The following is a 19,816-nucleotide window of genomic DNA, read 5'->3' as shown; positions in this document are numbered from 1 at the left end:
GGCGGGAGCACCGCTGCGCTCCCAGCGCCACACTCTCCCGAGTGAGCCACGGGGTCGGCCCCCCAGGTTCTTCTAATATGTAGCCAGATTTAAGAACTGCAATGTCAACAGATCTTGTTAAAGTATGTGAAGTATGACAGCTTACATTTAAATGTATGTAAGAATGTAAAGTTAATGTCGTTAACAGGTGAAATTCTGTGAGAAGCTCAGCCGAAATATTGATAATTGTTAGGAAAATTCTTTTTACATTATAAAATGCTAAATAAATATGAGGCACTTTATTATCACCAACAAATGTTTCTTGAGGGCTTCCTTGCTAGTGGCTCTGAAATAAGTAGCTTTTGGACTTTACCCTAAAGAGATTACAATTTAATGGTTTATAATCTAGTAGATGGTCATCTGTTTCCAGTAAATGTGTCTTATGGATAGCCGCAGTAATTGTGGTCACCTTGTAGGCCAGACAAACTGACAGAGTGATAGGTTGCAGGGTAGCTGGGGGTTAATGAATGGCAGCAATTGGGACACAAGTTAAAAGCCAAGTGTCCTGCTCCAATTTTTAAAGGCTCCTACACAAGGAAAATCTAAGGAAGCAGATAACCAAAGGTCACTCCTGAATTTCAAGTAGAGCTGGGGCTCCCATGCATGTGTCCTCAGTCACAGAATGAAATTCCGTGACTGGAAACCATTGCAAGGGGCAAATATTGCCCAAAACAGCACAAATGAATGTCCAAGGCACTAGGATAAATTAAAGACAAGAAATGCAGGAAAGCAACCCCTGCTCCTGTATGAACACTCTTTCATTTGGAAATATTCAAACTTGATAAGAAGTACTGTTAACCTGCACTGTTATCAAACCTGTGAGGCTAAGGTCAGACTTAGATACACATACGATACCTTTTTGACTATATTGCACATTTCTTCAAAGCTCTTTCACATACATTATTTTACATAAGCTCAATGATAATGCAGGCAGAATAGGTCTTGTCCCAGTTTTGAAAATAAAGAATTTGAGGCACAGAGAGTTTAATGTCCCTGATCGAGATTACACACACAAATAAGGGTCAGTGCTGGGACAGGAGCCCAGAAATCCTGATTCTTCCCAAGGTGTGGCCTCTCCTATCCTCTTGTGCTATGATTCACATTATAAAGAGATTCACCAAAGGACTCATTTAAAAAAACAAAACAAAACAGCAAGGACTTCTGGTACATTAAAACTAAGATGTAGCTTATGAACAGATTTATAGGTAAACAACTACCACATACCATGTAGCAGTCACTACTCAAATATCATAGCCTGCATCTTCCCTCTTCCTGTAACAGCTTAAACACCCATGTTCTAGGAACTCACTCACTCACCATTCCCTCACTCTGATTCCCAGGATTTGTCTGAGACTGCTAATTTAAAATAAACACCTGAGGGTGGGAAGAAGACACAACAATCACAATTCCTTGAAGTTGTTAAGACAAGTGAACAGATATGATGTTGATGGGCAGGAAGGGGGAGAGGGAGGGAGGAGGGAGGATTTGGTAAAGGGACACAAAAATCAACCACATTGTATATTGATAAATAAAATAAAATAAACACCTGAGAATTTGCTTTGGCTGCTTTCTTTTATCTCAGTGTTTAGATGTATCCTGGTGCTGACAACTGTTCTTCTAGCTTTGAATATCACTCCACTTCTCTGAATGTATGGGTTTCTGTTCCAAACCCACACATTCATAAAATCCATTTACCTTTCTCAGTAAGACCTTTGGAGTCCTACAAGAGGCAAAGACTTTTGACATTCTTTTAGACCGTACTTCCTCTTCCATTCTTTCTGCCACCAATAATCAGGATTCTATTACCCCATTTATGTCCATTAGAAACAGCCTCATACCAGCCTTTCTGCATCCCCACTTCTCTGAATGTATGGGTTTCTGTTCCAAACCCACACATTCATAAAATCCATTTACCTATCTCAGTAAGACCTTTGGAGTCCTACAAGAGGCAAAGACTTTTGACATTCTTTTAGACCGTACTTCCTCTTACATTCTTTCTGCCACCAATAATCAGGATTCTATTACCCCATTTATGTCCATTAGAAACAGCCTCATACCAGCCTTTCTGCATCTGACAAATGATTATTCTTAGAGGAGTTTCGATCTAATTTAAGAGCCGACGATGGTACTGTATTTGGATAAAACCCAGATGCCTAGGTGTGGGCATGAGGCCCACTGATTTACCTTCACTCCTATTACAGCAGCAAGAAGATGGAGCCTGAAGGACCAAAGGCTGACTTTCTGCTCTGAGACTGCAGGCAAGTCACTTGCTCTGAGTGTCCCCTTTCTCAGCGATGATGTAAGAGGAACTTAGTCCTGACAATAGGCTGGTTATCTATATAGAGCAGAAGACAAAGGTGTGTGTGGAGACCAGCTATGCTCTGGCAGCAACCCTCTGCCTTGGCAAGGCCCCCATATACCTGTGTACCTTTCTCTCTCCTCCTCGATCTGTTCTCTTCATTGCACTTCTTGACTGCTTTGTTAAAGGTGCAGCACCGCACAGTTTAGGGTGCAGCCCTTGGACTCAGACTGCCAGCATTCCAATCCTGCTGTGTAGTTTTAGGCAAGGTATTTTAACCTCTCTGTGCCTCAGTATCCTCACTATAAAATGGGAATGATAAAAATAGTACCTATTAATAATATTGTTGTGAGGTTTCTATGAGATAACTCATGTAAGGAGCTTAAAACAGTAACTGACACAGAAGTATTGTTAGCTTTTATTAGTAATAATCCAAATTATTCACTTCTTTCAAAATCCCAGAATGCCTCAGCTTCTCCAGAAAGCCTTTCCTAAGTCCATCACCTAGTTTTTATTACATCTTCTGATCCCAGTAAATGTACCCTGGATAGCACAGTCCTGCTACAGCCTGTCATATTATACTGCCTTGTTATATTCTTCAGTTATTTAAGCTCCACATAACTTTTCTCCTCAACTAGATTGTAAACTCTCTGAAAACATAGAAAATCATATCTTCTACTTACTCATCCATCCCCAGCCCCATGCACCCTCAATATCTGAGTGTAATTTTGCTATAATTATCCACTCTGTTGGGATGAGATTGAAGAATTCCCCTGGCCAGCCCTTCCAGCTGGGCCAGCTTATCTAGGAAGAGGCTGGACCATCAATCACATTACCAGGCATAATTTAAAAGCAGCCCTCTAATATCATGAACTGATTGGGAACCTTGAAACTGGAGAATTAGTACAATATTTTGCCTTCTCTCAATCTTTGATTCTTTATTTACTTCCTTTGCATTTTTGAGTATGTATCTACCTTTTCAACTAGAATGCAAACTCATTTAAGGATAGGGTCCAATTCTTATTCATCTTTGTGCCTTCTTTCCACCATGCATCCAGGTGCTCAATAAATATTTGTGAATGCAGCAGGATAATAATGTGTTGATGATGCAACTTTGCTCCTGATAATCACTCCTATCACCCAGCTCCCCCTACATTCATAAAGACAATCATTGCCTGAGAGATAAGTCATTGTAGCAGAAAAGTGGAAATCAAGAGTTCATTCTTGGCTCTTGATTTCAAAAGCTTAAGCCATTTAGGATTCAGGGCATAAAATTTATGACATAAACAAAAGATTTGGAAGAATGCACAGTTAGAGGCAGTTTCTCTAGTTTCTCCTGGCCCAAACTAGATAAAGATTTCATAGGCTGGAGAGACGTGGAATAAGGGAAGGAAGGCAGAGTTGCCAGTCATTGGCAGAGGGGGGCAAGGACACTGCCTTGTGAGTGTCAAGAATGGTTGAGGAGTGGGTGACAGAAACACCAGGTGAGTTTGGCAGATGTAAGAGCAGAAGCATCTGTGATTCATTGCCTGGGGAGAAACTCACCAAGTTCCCCTGCACCTAGCAAAGCTTGGGAGAAAAGGTGTTAGGGAGTATATTAGACCATTTTTCTATTTCTATAACAGAATACCTGAGATTGGGTAATTTATAAAGAACAGGTTTATTTGCTTACTATTCTGGGACAGCTGCATCTGGCATGGGGCTCAGGCTGCTTCTACTCACTCACTATCCTCACCCCCTAATGAGAGCATTAATCCATTCATGAGATCCACCCCCATGACCCAAATAGCTCCCAGCACTGCCACACTGATAAAATTGATCAGATTTCTACGATTGATCATGTGATCAGGTTTCCATGTGAGTTTTTTCCACATGATTGATCAGATTTCCACATGAGTTTTAGGGTGACAATAACATCCAAACTCTGTCAAGGAGTATCTGGCCAGACAAGCCCGAGCCAGCCAAAGAGGCTACCATGTCCAGCAGTATCAAAAGCTGAGAGAATCTGACCCAAGAGGCCTGCCTGTGCAAAGACAACAGCTCTCTGCATGAATCAGGAGATGAAGAGAGATGCTGTCTCAGCAAATACCAGTGGGGATAAATGTTCTCTCGGCTCCTGTTAATATTTTGAGGTTTAGATGCACACTTGGGGTTTACATGAAACCTTAGAATTCAGAGGGAGAGACTCCCTGGTAAACTGAGGACTCAAAATATAAATTAACTTCGTTAAAGAAAATTAAAGTTACATTTCTTGAATGTCTGAGTATGTGAGCTGAAATCCTTACTATCTACATAAGTAAAAAAGGATGTTTAATATCCCTTGAGATAAAGACTCCAATTAGGCACTAAGTTACAATTTGGAAGACACAGTGGCCCTCCTTGGTATAAATGTGGAAGAAAAAAAGGAGGGAAGAAGAGAGAAATGGAAAGGGGAAAAGTGTATATATAAAAGTGAGTTGTTACTCCCCTTTTATTTTATTTAAATCACTCGGTAAATATTTGTTCACCATATACTGTATGCCACCATCCTAGCTGCCTGTTCTTGGGAAACATGGAATTTGAAGGGTATGATTAATCATTTCATTCTTCATGTTTCTGCACTGTTGTTTCACAAGGATGAATTAATGCACTTCTTTCTCTTACAAAGAGAAAGGAGACATGAGGAAGAGCAAACTGAAGCTCAGAAAGAAGGCAGTGTGGCTGGAGTGCAAAGAGCACAGGAAAAGGAGCTGTGACAGGTGCTTCATTGTCAGCCTCTGCCTTGACTTCAGCAGAGCAGAAAGAAGATCCACCTTGTGCTCTCACTAGAAGTAGGGCCCAAAGTGCAGGCACATCCCTAGAACATCAAGTAGTTTCCAGGGAACAGAGCATTTAGCATCAACATCCAGGTGAAGGGGTTGTCTGCTTAGCTCAGTTGATTACAGCATAGTGCTGATAACACCAAGGTCCAGATTTCGATTGCTGTACTAGCCAAAGGAAAAAACAAATCTCCAGGTGAAGCCTGTGGTTTCTTAGGTGAGAATAGTGCAGCTCCTGTAAAGGGGGAAGGAGGTAACTAGAAAACTTATTATAGGAGAAAAAAAAAGAGCGACTTAAGAGTCACAATCAGAACTGTAACATGTGGATTTTATTTGGATCCTAGCTCAAATAAAGGATCTATGCTTGAGACAATCAGGAACATTTGCCTGCAGACTGGACATTAGATGATATTAGAAACTATTAGTTAATAATAATGTATTGTATAAATCAAAATGCCTAAATAAATAGATTTTAAATGTTCTCACCATAAAGTAATAAGTATGTGAAGTGATGGATATGTTAGTTTGATTTAATCATTCTATAAGGTAAATATATATAACATTTGCCTGCAGACTGGACATTAGATGATATTAGAAACTATTAGTTAATAATAATGTATTATATAAATCAAAATGCCTAAATAAATAGATTTTAAATGTTCTCACCATAAAGAAATAAGTATGTGAAGTGATGGATATGTTAGTTTGATTTAATCATTCTATAAGGTAAATATATATGTATCATAACATTGTATGCCTAAAACATATACAATTATTTGCCAATTAAAAATTTTAAAAGGAATTATTGTTGCTTTTGTTATGTATAATAAAGGCATAGCAGTTATGTTTTTAAAATGTCATTATTGGTACAGATGAATAATGAAGCATTTGCAGAAGAAATGACGAAGTGTTGGAGTATTTTTTTCTTTAAAACATCAGAAGATGGTAGGAGCACAAACGGGGTCCTAGGCAGGAGCTGTGGGAGCCCCCACTGCCTGGCAGAAGGCAGGAGCATACCAAAAACACAGATTCTACATGGGTAGTCCACTACAGCTAGCGCCACAGCCACAGGAGCTGAAAAAGTGGCCTGCTGCCACAGTAGCAGTCACAGCCACTCTGCAGGTGGCCCACCAGCCATTCAACAACATTGACATATGAAGAGTCACTAGCAGAGATCAGAAAAAGAGGAGGAAGTCTCTCTGCTCAAAGTCTACCCCAGAGTAATAGAAGAAGCAACTGCTCTACCAGATGACCAAACATCAATGTAGAGATACTGGAAGTATGAAAATCCAAGAAAATATGACACCACCAAAAGAATACAGTAATTCTCAAATACCAGATCCTATAGAGCAGGAAACCCCTAAAATGACTGAAAAGGAATTCTAAGCAACAATCTTAAGGAAACTCAATAAAATAAGAGAAGACTCACACGACATAATGAAACAAGAAAAAAAAGTCCAGAATTTAAAGAAGGAAATTCACAAAGAGATTAATACCTTAACAATAAATGTAGCAGAACTCATGTAACTTAAAGATTCATTCAACAAAATAAGAAACACAACCAAGAGCTTAAGCAGCAGGTAAGAACAAGCAGAAGAAAGAATCTCTGGTCTCAAAGACAGTATTTTCAAAATAATAAAAGCAGACCAAAAAAAAAAAAGGAAAAATAATTTTTTAAAAAATGAAGAAAATCTTGGGCCAGCCCCATGGCTCACTCAGGAGAGTGTGGCGCTTGGAGCACTGAGGCCATGGGTTCGGATCCTATACAGGGATGGCCGGTGCGCTCACTGGCTGAGCACTCTGCAGACCACACCATGCCGAGGGTTGCGATCCACTTGCTCGTCAAAAAAAAAAAAAAAAAAAAAAAAAAAAAAAAAAAAAAAAAAATTGGAAAATCTAAGAGAGATAGCAAACAACCTTAGGTACACAAATTTTTGAATTATGCATGCTCCAGAAGGGGAGTAGGAAGGAAAAGGCATTGAAAACCTATTCAATGAAATAATAACAGAAAACTTCCCTAGTGTAAGGAGAGACATGGACCTTCAGATCCAGGAGGCATTCAGTTCAAAAAAGATTCTCTCTGAGACACATCATAGTCAAACTGGCAAAGCTCAAAGACAAAGAGAGAATCTAAAAAGCAGCAAGAGAAAAGTGTCAAATCACCTACTAGGGAGCCCCCATCAGACTTACAGCAGACTTCTCAACTGAAACTCTACAAGTGAGAAGAAAATGGGATGATATATTCAAAACACTAAAAGAAAGAAACTTCCAGCCTAGAATACTATACCTAGCAAGGCTATCCTTCAGAAATGAGGGAGGAATAGTGTATTTTCCAGACAAACAAAAACTGTGGGAGCCCACCACAACACAACTAGCCTTGCAAGAAATCCTCAAGGCAGACCTGCATCTGGAATCTGAACACAGAAGAGCAAAACCCACTGGCAGAACAAAAATGCAAACAAGAAAGACAGAGACTAAATTCATCACCTCAAAAAACCAACACACATCAAAGACAAGCAATAAAAGGGGAAGAAAGGAACAAAAGATATTTAAAACATCCAAACAAAAATCAATAAAATGTCAGGAGTAAGATAATACCTGTCAATAACAACCTTAATTGTGAATGGATTAAACTCCCCACTCAAAAGACACAGACTGACTGATTGGATTAAAAAGACAGACCCAACTACATGCTATCTTCAAGAGATTCACCTCTCCTATAAAATCACACACAGACTAACAATGAAGGATGGAAAAAGATATACCATGCAAATGGAAACCAAAAACCAGCAGGAGTAATTATTCTTGTACCAGAGGAAATAGACTTTAAACTGAAAACCTTAAAAAGGGACAAAGAAGGCCACTATATAATGATAAAGGGATCTATCCAGCAAGAAGAGAAAACAATCATAAATATATATGTACCCAACACTGTAACACCCAGATACATAAAGCAAAGACTATTAGGTCTAATAAAAGAGATAGACCCTAATATAATAATAGTAGGGGACCCAAACACCCCTCTCTAAGTACTGTACAGATAATCTAGGCAACAAATCAACAGAGAAACAAAAGATTTAAACTATACTTTAGACCAATTAGATCTGGCAGATATCTACAGAACATTTCACCCAACAACTACATAATATATATTCTTCTCATCAGCACATGAAACATTCTCCATGATAGACCATATGTTAAGTCACAAATCAAGTCTCAACAAATTAAAAAAAAGAATGAAATCATTTCAAATATGATTTTCAGACCCCAGCATATTAAAAGCAATATCAAGTAAAACTCAGGAAACTATACAAATATGTGGAAATTAAACAACATGCTCCTGAAGGACCCATGGGTCCAAGAAGAAATTAAAAAGGAAATAAAAAAATTTCTTGAAAGTAACAAAAACAAAGATACATCATACCAAAACCTGTCGGACACTGCAAAAACAGTACTATGAAGGAAATTTATTGCATTGAACACTCCATCAAAAATACAGAAAGACTGCAAAAAAAAAAAAAAAATAATAATAATAATAACCTAATGCTACACCTCAAAGAAATAGAAAAACAAGTATGATCCAATTCCAAAATTAGTAGACAGAAATAAATAATTAAGATTTGAGAAGAACTAAATGAAATAGAGATACAAACAACAATACAAAAAACAATGAAACAAAAAGTTGGTTTTGTAAGAAGGTAAATAAAACAGACAAGCCATTTGCTAGGCTAACTAACAAAAAAGTAGCGAGAACAGCCAAATAACAAAAATTAGAAATAAAAAAAGAGACAATATACTGTAGAAATACAAAGAATCATTACAAACTATTATAAAAAACTACATGCCAACAAATTTGAAAACCTGGAGGAATGGATAAATTTTTGGACACATAAAAACTATCAAGACTGAACCAGGAAGAAATAGAAAATCTGAACAGAACAATAGCAAGCAATGAGATGAAACAGTAATCAGCAGTCTCCCAACAAAGAAAATCCCAGGACTGGATGGCTTTACTGCTGAATTCTATCAGACTTTTGAAGTGGAATTAACACCAATTCTCTTCAAACTATTCCAAAAATGTAGATTCAGAGACCACTCTCCCAAACTCATTCTATGAAGCCAGCATCACCCTGATACCAAAATCAGACAAAGATACAACCAAAAAAAGATGAACATAGACACAAAAACCTGCCACAAAATGTTAGCAATCTGAATACAGAAACACATCAAAAAAACTATGCACCATGATCAAGGGAGATTCATTCTAGGGATGCAAGGATGGTTCAACATATCAAGTCAATAAACGTGATACACCACATCGACAAAATCAAGGACAAAAACTGTATGATTATCTCAACAGACACAGAAAAAGTATTTGAGACTTATGATAAAGACTCTCACTAAATTAAGTATAGAAGGAAAGCATCTCAAAACAATAAAAGCCATATACAAAAAACTAACTGTCAATATCATCCTGAAAGGGGGAAAAGCTGAAGGCTTTTCTCTTAAGAATGGGAACAAGATAAGGATGCCCACTCTCACCACTCCTATTTGATGTATTATTGGAAGTACTAGCCAGAGCAATCAGTCAAGAGAAAGAAATAAAGGGCATCCAGACTGGAAAAGACGAAGTCAAACTGTCCCTGTTTGCAGATGACATGATTATATATATATACATACATACATATATATATATATATATATTCTACCAAAAGCCTCTTAGTAGTGATAAATGATTCCAGTAGAGTTGCAGGATACAAAATCAACACACAAAAATCAGTAGCTTTTTTATACTCTAATAATGGACTAGCAGAAGAAGAAATCAAGAAAGCAAGCCCATTTATAATAGTTGACAAAAATAAAATAAAATAAAATACCTACGAATCAATTTAATGAAGGAGGTGAAAGATCTGTACAATGAGAACTACAAAACACTGCTGAAAGAAATTAAAGAGGACACAAAAAGTTGGAAAGATATTACATACTCTTGGAATGGAAGAATTAACTTTGTGAAAATGTTCATACTACTCAAAACAATCTACAGATTCAATGCAATCCCCATCAAAATGCCAATGACATTCTTCTCAGAAATAGAAGAAAACAATCCTAACATTCATTTGGAACAAAAAAAGAACCCAAATAGCCAAAGCAATCCTGAGCAAAAAAAAAACAAATAAAGCCAGAGGCATTACACTACCTCACTTCAAATTATACTACAAAGATACAGTAACCAAAAAAGCATAGTACTGGCATAAAAACAGATCCTCAGACCAATGCAACAGAATCAAGAATTCAGAAATCAACCCACATACCTACAGCCAACTGATATTTGACAAGGTCAACAAGAGTATATATTGGGGAAAGGACTGCCTCTTCAATAAGTGGTGCTGAGAAAGGAAATAATCAAGAGAGTAAAAAGACAACCTACTGAATGGGAGAAAATATTTGCAAACCATACACCTGATTAGGGATTAACTTTCAGAATATGCAAGGAACTCAAATAACTAAACAGTAAAAAAAAAAAAAATCCAATTAAAAATTGGGAGAAGGAGTTTAATAGACATTTTTCAAAGGAAGACATACAAATGGCCAACGGGTACATTAAAAAATGCTCAATATCTCTAATCATTGGGGAAATGTAAATCAAAACCACAACTGGCTATTATCAAAAAGACTGAAAATAATAAATACCGGTGAGGATGTGGAGAAAAGGGAATCTTTACACACTGTTGGTGGGACTGTAAATTAGTACAGCTATTATGGAAAATGATATGCAAGTTCCTCAATTACAGACAGAACTACCATATGATCCAGCAGGCCCTCTTCTGCATATGTACCCAAAGGAATGGAAATCATCATGTTGAAGGGATACCTGCACTCCCATGTTTATTGCAGCTCTGTTTACAATAGCTAAGAGTTGGAACCAATACAAATGTCCATTTACAGATGAGTGGTGTTTTAGTCCATTTGTGTTGCTATAACAGAAATACCTGAGACTGGGTAATTTATAAGGAAAAGAGGTTTATTTGGCTTATGATTCTGGGACAGCTGCATCTGGCATGGGCCTCAGGCTGCTTCTACTCATGGCAGAAAGTGACAGGCAGCCAGTGGGTACAAGCAGATCACATGGTGAGAGGAAGCAAGAGAGAAAGAGAAGGTGCCAGGGTCTTTTTAAGCAACGAGCTCTCGCGGGAACTAATAGAGCAAGAGAACTCACTCATTTCACCCCTCTCCCCCAGGGAGAGCATTAATCCATTCATGAGGGATCTGCCCCCATGACTCAATCAGTTTCCAACACTGCCACATTGGAGGTCAAATTTCCACATGAGTTTTGGAGAGGACAACACATCCAAACTCCATCAAGTGGATAAGAAAAATGTGGTACATATACACAATGGAATACTAGTCAGCCACAAAAAAGGAATGAAATTCTGCTGTTCACAGCAACATGGATGAACTTAGAGAAAAATATGTTAAGGTAAATAAGCCAGGTATAGAAAGAGAAATACCACATGTCTTCATTCATAAGTGGGAGCTGAAAAAAAAAAAAAAAAAAAAAAAAGAAGGAACAATAGATACATCAATCAAATAATTCCTTGAACTTTCAAAAGGAGAGAAAGGAACTGAGGCTACCAGAAGTGGGAAATGAGTAGGGGGAAGAGAGATTAGGGAGAAATTGGTAAAGAGCCACAGAAAATGTTTACATTGTGTAATGATAAAATTTTTTTAAAAAGAAAAAAATGTAAAAAAGATAATAAACATATTTTTACAGCCCACATATAGTGTATTTTAACATTTTTCTATATTTGCTTCAGAATTGTTATATTTCATAGAATGAAAACATTACAAATACATTTGTAACCCATGTCTATTACAACTTTAATCTGATGATTCTTCCTAATTTTCCAGGTTAGTGTCTTGTAAGGTTAGTGTTCTATCTTCAAGTCTATATTTGTATACTATTAACATCATTTGTTAGTATTCATTAAACAATGTATAGATCCTTCTGCAACTTCTATTCTTTGTTCAACATCGTATTTCCAAGATTTTCCATACTGATATATATCACTCGAATTCATCCATTTTTAGAGCTCTCCAGTATTCATTCCACAAATATACCACAATTGCTTTATTCATTCTCCTGAAAATGAGCGCTCAAGTTGTTCCCAAGTTTTGTTAACTAATTTGCTTGTTTGTTTCATTTTAACAAGTCATGTCTCCAGGAATATTCCTGTATATGTGTGACAGATATAAGTGGTAAATTCTTGGAAATATAATTGATAAAGTGTAAAAAAAAAAAAATCCAGAAACTACCAATGTGGAAGGGAGACAAATGAAAAAAAAATGCAAAATTTTGATAACCGTTGAAGATGGGTCACGGGTATATGAAATTTCATTATTCCCTCTACTTTTGTATGTGTAAAATTTTCATAATAAAAAATTCTAAAGTTGCTTCATTTTAAATTGTGGTAGTTTTCCTTTCAAATGCACATCAGATTGGTTAAATACCAATTAAATAAATATTGGTTTTGAAATTCTCAAACATAGTAGCTAATTCATCATGTCATTTTTTTGCCCCCTCTTCCTCCCAGAGTCCCTCTTCTTTTTTCCAATTTGGGTTAGTAGTTCACTGGGCTTTCTAAAAGCATATAACTGTTGATCTGGACTTTCCTTCTTCATGATCCTTGGACTGCCCTTATCTGTTTTCCTATGTTGGATTCCTCTCTCCCTCTTGGCGTATTTACTTATTTTGCTGCATCACCTACTCCAGTAGCTTCCTAAGAAAAAAGAAGTGTGAAGTAAATTGTTTAGTCTTTGCATGTCTTTATTCTCTCATGTTTGATTTGGCTTGGTAATTTCCCCTCAGAGTTTTAGAGGCAGTTCTTCACTTACTTCTAGCTTCTGGTGTCAGTGTTAAGCTCAATGCTATTTTGCTTTCCATTTCTTTGGGGTTTTTTTCCCCTCTTTCTTGAAGACTTTAGGATTGGCTCCTTATCACTGTTGCTATAAAATTTTTCAACATATGCTGTAATTTGCTCTCTTTCTATTCCTTGCGTTGGCCATTGTGAAACATGTGTCTGATAGGTCTGGAAATTCTTTCTGGTTTCTTTTGTTATAATCTTATATTTTCTCTGGCCTCTTTTTCTGTGAGTCTCTTAAATAGGATATTAGACATATTAATCCCAATTTAAGGATTTCACTTGAAAAAATGCTTGTGTGGAAGGAAATAGGAAGGGAGTCAGAGAATGTCGACCTGGCTGTTAGACGAGGATGCTAACCTGACCCAGATGAAGATGAGAGGGCAGGAAGGTTGGGCAGCAGTGCCTTAGACACTCCTACAACCTAAGGTAGAGCAAAGTCACCAAGAAATCCTTGAGCCAAATCCTGCAGACAGGAGTCCCCTGCTGGTTAGGAATGGGTTGGCCTTAGTTTTTCTGCTGCACTCACTCCCTGGTGGTAGTCTAAGCCCAGGCAGTATGGACTCAGCACAGTACAGTTTCGGATTTCAGTGCAAATTATATGGGGCACTGGTCAATTACATTCCCCATGATAAAATTTTTTTAAAAAGAAAAAAATGTAAAAAAGATAATAAACATATTTTTACAGCCCACATATAGTGTATTTTAACATTTTTCTATATTTGCTTCAGAATTGTTATATTTCATAGAATGAAATACCACAGTTTCTTAATCCATTCATCTGCCGATGGACACTTATGTTGATTCCATATCATGGCTGTTGTGAATAATGCTGCAACAAACATGGAGTGCTGATATCTCTTTGAGATACAAATTTTATTTCCTTTGGATACATACCCAGAAGAGGAATTGTTGGATTATATGGTAGTCCTATTTTTAATTTTTTGAGGAACCTCCATATTGTTTTCCATAATGGCTGCAACTAAGTTACATTCCCACCAACAGTGTACAAAGGTTCCTTTTTCTCCATATCCTTGACACTCAGAAAGCATTAACTATCATTACTGAGTGCAAAAGAGAAGCCCACGATGTTGTGTGATTAGTCAAAGGAATTGTTATAAATTTTATACTTTAAACTTCAGAATATATTTACTTTAACTTTAAGCACTATTCTAATAGGCTTGGTTAGCTTGAGACCAAGCCAAAGCCAAGGTAGAAATGGGACCTTGAAAAGAGATTGAAAGCTTTTTAATATTATAACAATCAGAAAGCTGTAAAATGTAAGTTTTAAGCAGGAAAAGGAACAGAAAAAATAATAAAAAAATAAACTGAATGACAAAAGCACAAATTTTCAGGCTTTCTAACATTAGGAAACTTAGCTCCAAAAACTTCAATAGGGCACAGGTTCCTCATATTATTACATAAAATGTAACAGCTGATGTTCATAACAATGACTCTGATATATCAAGAAAATGTTTTACCACACTTTGAGGAGGCAGGAAAATATGAAATTTGTTTTAGAACAATTTCCATCAAGAATACTTAAAATAAAAAGAAAAAAATATTGCTTGATCTCACTTATATGTGAAATGTAAAATAAAATAAAATAAAATATACAGAGATAGAGAACAAAACAGTTGGGGAGGTGGGGAGAATCAGAAGATGTAGGTCAGAGGATACAAAGCAGCAGATATGTAAGATGACCACATCTAGGGATGTAATGTACAGCATGAGGTCTATAGTTGATAAAATTGTACTGCATATGGGATTCATGCTAAATAAATAGAGTTTGGCTGCTCTTGCCATACACACACACAAAAATGGGTAACTGTGAGATGATGAATATGTTAATTTGCTTCACTATATAATAACCTTTTTACTATCTATACATATTTTAGAACATCACGGTGTATATTTTCAACATACACAATAAAATTTATTTTAAAAAGGAAAAGAAAAAGAAAAAATAATTTTTAAAAAGTGAACTCAAAAAAAAAAAAGAAAACTGCTGAGAAGCTCCATAGAAATAGTAAATTCTTGAGGATTCTGGACAGCTGATGGTTGTATGATTTATGTAACTACATATATGAGTTTTTTTGTTTTCCTGTGCATGATTGCATAGCATTTCTTAGAATCACTTGATAGTAAACAATCCTCACTCCTTTCATTTTATGATGTGATTTTATGTTGAGATCCCCACACCTTTTGTGGCATTTGTCATCACTGCTCAAGCTCTCTTGCTTCCCAAGCAAACATAAAATCTCAGTGATAAATTCTGAATACCAGCAGAACTTCCAAGCCATTAAAATTAAGCTCCTGAGGTGGGTCTGGCCATTCTTGTGACAGACACTGAGAGGGCTCTCACACCAATGACACACACACACACACCAAGATGCCTGTTTGGACACTGTCTGCCCCTGCTTTCTTGATAGGAGGCTTCATTTCTAGAGCAGATCCTGGTTTCCACCTAGCCCTTCTGTTCACGTGTTCCTGTTCTTGCAAGTGAACCACTGACACGCACAGTGCATTCACAAATGCTGGGCTAACAAAAAAATCTCTGGCATGAGATATGACAGCAACACCTTGGGAGAACAGCTAACTAAAGAACTTGATAATAGCTCTTCTAACCTCTCAGGAGTACTGCCAGGGCCTGAGAAGCAGCTGTCTAGAGCAACCGCCTTCCATCCTGAGATTGGGCTGCTTGCAGCAGACAGTGGGACAGCAGCAGCCACACAGAGTGACAGGGATGACAGGTGTGGAAATAGATTGAGAGATGAGAAATACCCTCTTAGGCAGAGGCGAATAGAAACAACATGGCAACATGTACAGTATCTGGACCATAGTTCAGGGTTAAGAACAAAAGCAGAATCTTTCTCATTTTCCCAATGATTTGTAAGCTCCTTGGGGGCAGGTCTCCTTTTGCTTGCATCTACACTAACACAATTTAAGAGGAGGAAAACACAGTCATGCTAAACATTAATTCATATTTGATAACACAGCACAAAAGACCATAATATCCTAAAAAGACATAGCTGTTAATTTTGCACAGGTTTACTTTTCCCCAGTTCCTGGCTGCTATCTCCTTTAAAATCACCCGTTTTTTGGCTTTGGAAAAGGGCCCAAAGGATTACGTTAAATTCCATGTCCTAATGGACAACATAGCTGTTAATTTTGCACAGGTTTACTTTTCCCCAGTTCCTGGCTGCTATCTCCTTTAAAGTCACCCGTTTTTTGGCTTTGGAAAAGGGCCCAAAGGATTACGTTAAATTCCATGTCCTAATGGACAGCCAGTTGTTTTTAATTTTATTTGATTAATTTTTCCTTCTTTCCCTTCTATTATTCATTTGCACAGTCTTCTAAAATTGTCTGTTTTTCCATTAGTAGTATTTCCCCCTTCCCTTTTATTCTAGTTGGCATCTGCACATTTTGAAATATACAAGTCTACAGGTAAAATGACAGAAACACACAAGGAAAAGCAGGCAGAACTTTACCCTAGTATTTCAGGTTTTTTTTTTGTCTTAAAGTTTCTATTCCATATTTTTTCTCTTCTCATCTTTGTATTTTTTTCAAGAAATGAAATTAATTGCACTGCATTTCCTTGAGAATGAGTAAATTCAAGACAACAGTTGAGTAACAGTCTTTAGAAACTAAAATTTATTTGAATGTAAAACCATAAATTGTTTTAATTTTTCCCAAACTAAATTGGTTAGATATGAAAAGAAAAGTATTATGAAGCATTCTAACTTTTGATTTGAGAAGAGAAATGTTGGCTAATTTGTATTGATTTTATCTGCCAATCTAGATGCAATCATACTTTTAAAAACAGATTCCTGTAATTGTTTTTTTATAAAATGTCACCAATCCATTAAATACTTTGAAAACAGTCTTTGTAAAGCAATCTGCACTTATTAGATTTATTTATACGATAACATTAGAATTCCATGCCGAGATTTAATTTGGTTTTAAAATAACTCCCTACATGCAGAACATTTCCAAGGGTGGAGAGTCTAGTTCCCAATTATTTTCATGCCATCAGTGCTAAATGTATTTAATGATTCACCTACAAGCTGTGGGTTGTCTGAAGACCTCTCCGTGCAGTGGGATGCACACATTTTACCTAAAGCTATTTTATAGGGAAAAAAAAAATGGAGGGGGGAATGAAAACCATAGCATTTTCATACCAAGTAAAATGTCTTACCTTGTTCATATCAAAGGTATTATAAACTTGATCAACTTGCTGATTGGCCATTTGATTCAGACCTTGCAGACCCAAAAGTGTCTTAAATTCATGTAGTGTTTGCAGGCCGGATGGATATTCCGTCATGAATGTTCTGTACCACACGTAGGTCTCTTGTGTATGAATTGCTGTCTGGCCACCAGCCATAGATTTGTTATTCCCCATCGTGACTCAGTCTACAGATTTTTCTTAGGTTGTTTTCTTGTAAATTCTCTTTGGATTTAGTCCCTCACTCTATGCTAAAACTTCAAGCCAACATATGTCCTTGGAAAGCTACTCTAAACCTCTTACAGCTACAGGCTAAATAAGAATAGAAAGCCAGCGAGATTAACTCATCTGCACAGTTTTAAAAACAAGGTCACTTACAACTAACTAATGGTATTGTGCTTACAGCCATCCAGAGCTTTCTGTGAAGGAAAAAGGCAATATTTTAGACAGTGTAATTCTGCCATATTTTTAGCCATGAATTATGCCTACATTATTGAGTGGTACAGGGGGTCTAATGGAAGCAACTTTGATTTGCAATCAGGAAGTCTGGGTTTTAGGCTTTATTCCACCACTTACTAACTATACCAAAACATTATTTAGATTTTCAAGTCTCAGTTTCCCCATCTGTAAAACAGTTATCTGCCTTCTCATACCTGAATATTGTAAAGATAAATTTAGATGAAGAAGCTTTTTACATGGAAAAATTACACATTAGGAGTATTGCTAAATTAAAAGGAAGTCTACGTAGAAGAGAGGAAAACAAGTAGAGATGATCAGATATTAGCAGTAAGAAGAGTTGTAGATGCAGTAGTCAGTAGTGTGATCTGAAGATAAAGGGAAATATTGGACTGTGTCTTCTGGCATTGTTCTGCTCCCATCTTTTCTGTCTCTCAAGTCTATATCTATACATATCCTTGGCTTGCTAACTTATCTTATTCTAGTTCTTGAGTGAATCTTGTCCTAACCAAGTCCCAGTTGAGAAATGAGTCAATGAACTTAAGGACTGTATCCGTGGTACAGTAATGGGAACGAATTGCTTTGTGTAGTCCTCAAGCCATCTATCTACCAACCACACTTAAGACCGGATGACACTAGGTGGAAATAATTTAATTCTGTTATTCCTAAATTCTAATTCTCCTCTCCTAACCTCGTTCGGTTCTTTCTCCAGTTCCCATTTTGGCTCAGTTCATATGTCTGGTCCCTGCCTCACTCCCTATTCCTCAGTCCTGACCAATTACCTGTTTAAATTCCCAGGTTCCCCAAGAACTGGAGCCACTGGGACCTAAGTGAGCTGTCTTCACAGAAAGTGGAATGGTTAGGGTGAAAATGATTAATTTTGCTTCAAACATATCAATGTCAACTTTCAATAAGATATTTCTATTTCATAATTACAGTTAAATACCAGGTGTTCAATAAGGTCATAGGAATTTGGAACACATCCATTCGGGAAGTATTACTCAAAACCACTCGTGTGGCTAAGATTTCTCATGCGGATTAAAAAGAACGAGGATGAGATAGTGAAGACTCAGCCCTGGGGATTATTCACTAGGAATAGGAGGAATATCCTGTCGGAATCTTCAAAAACCACTCTGTGGAGAAGACTCTCTCCAGATTCTTTCTAAATGTCTGCCAGAAGCATCCTCAGAGGTGTTGACTTCTTGTCACCATTAACATTTATTAATTACCAATTTTTGGATCAAAAGAAATGGATACTGATAATGGTAGAGGAAGGCAATAAAAGTTTTCAAGGGGAAGGAAAACTTTGGCTAGATGAAGAATACAAGGACCTGAGATCCAGAAACTGAGTTTCTTCATAAAAATTAGGCTTTAAAAAAAATCTGCAAATGATACTTGCTGATGTAGAGAAAAACTTCAAAACTATTTTTAGTATGGGAAATCTTATATTGAATACAATACTGATATCCAGAAATCAGGAGTCTCGCTGTATAAAACATTAACCAGTCATAAAATAATGGGGAAAAGCCTCCATTTATAACAGGCCAAAGAATAAATTTAAGTAATTACAGTAAGTATAACTGGAAATGTGCAAGATGTATTTGAAGAAAGTTTTAAAATGGTACTTAGGGCACCAATGAAGACTAGAATGTAAAGAAAGGCATATCTTGGTCTTGGATAGAAGGACTTGACACCAAAAATATGTCAATTCTCTTTACATTAATGTATACTATCACCACAAACCCAGGAAAATACAAATAAAATTTCAGAGATGGCTGTGACTAAAAAAGCTAATTCTAATTTTGAATGAAAATTAAGCATGCAAGGATACACAGGAAAATTCTAAAAAATAAAATTATTAACTAGCCCTACTGTAGTTGATTGAATTACGTCCCCTCAGAACTCATCAAAGCTTAAATTGTGCCCCCCAAGTTTTATGTATTAGAAACTTAGCCCCCACGGTGACTGGTAAGAGGGTGGGAAATCCTATTATGGTAACTGAAGGGTGGAGCCTAAAAGAGGTGACTGGATTGTAGGACCATTCAGTAGTGAATGGATTAAAAAAGGTGGTCAGGGGCGT

The 19,816-nt window shown here is 36.9% G+C and overlaps 1 protein-coding gene across 1 annotated transcript in view; it reads right to left on the bottom strand.

The window, feature by feature from the left end:
• GUCA1C (guanylate cyclase activator 1C) overlaps positions 1-17,522 on the bottom strand; it is a 43,308-nt gene extending 25,786 nt beyond the window's left edge. The window contains exon 1 of the mRNA XM_008573017.1: positions 17,254-17,522. Within this exon, the coding sequence (XP_008571239.1) occupies positions 17,254-17,457 (204 nt within the window). The 5' untranslated portion in view covers positions 17,458-17,522. The remainder of the gene's footprint in view (positions 1-17,253) is intronic.
• Between the last annotated feature and the right edge of the window lie 2,294 nt (positions 17,523-19,816).

Source organism: Galeopterus variegatus, unplaced genomic scaffold (assembly GCF_000696425.1).
Source record: "Galeopterus variegatus unplaced genomic scaffold, G_variegatus-3.0.2 Scaffold864, whole genome shotgun sequence".
NCBI classification, from domain to species: Eukaryota; Metazoa; Chordata; class Mammalia; order Dermoptera; family Cynocephalidae; genus Galeopterus; species Galeopterus variegatus.
The sequence above is the reverse complement of the archived record's forward strand: the minus strand, read 5'-3'. Positions and strand labels throughout refer to the sequence as shown.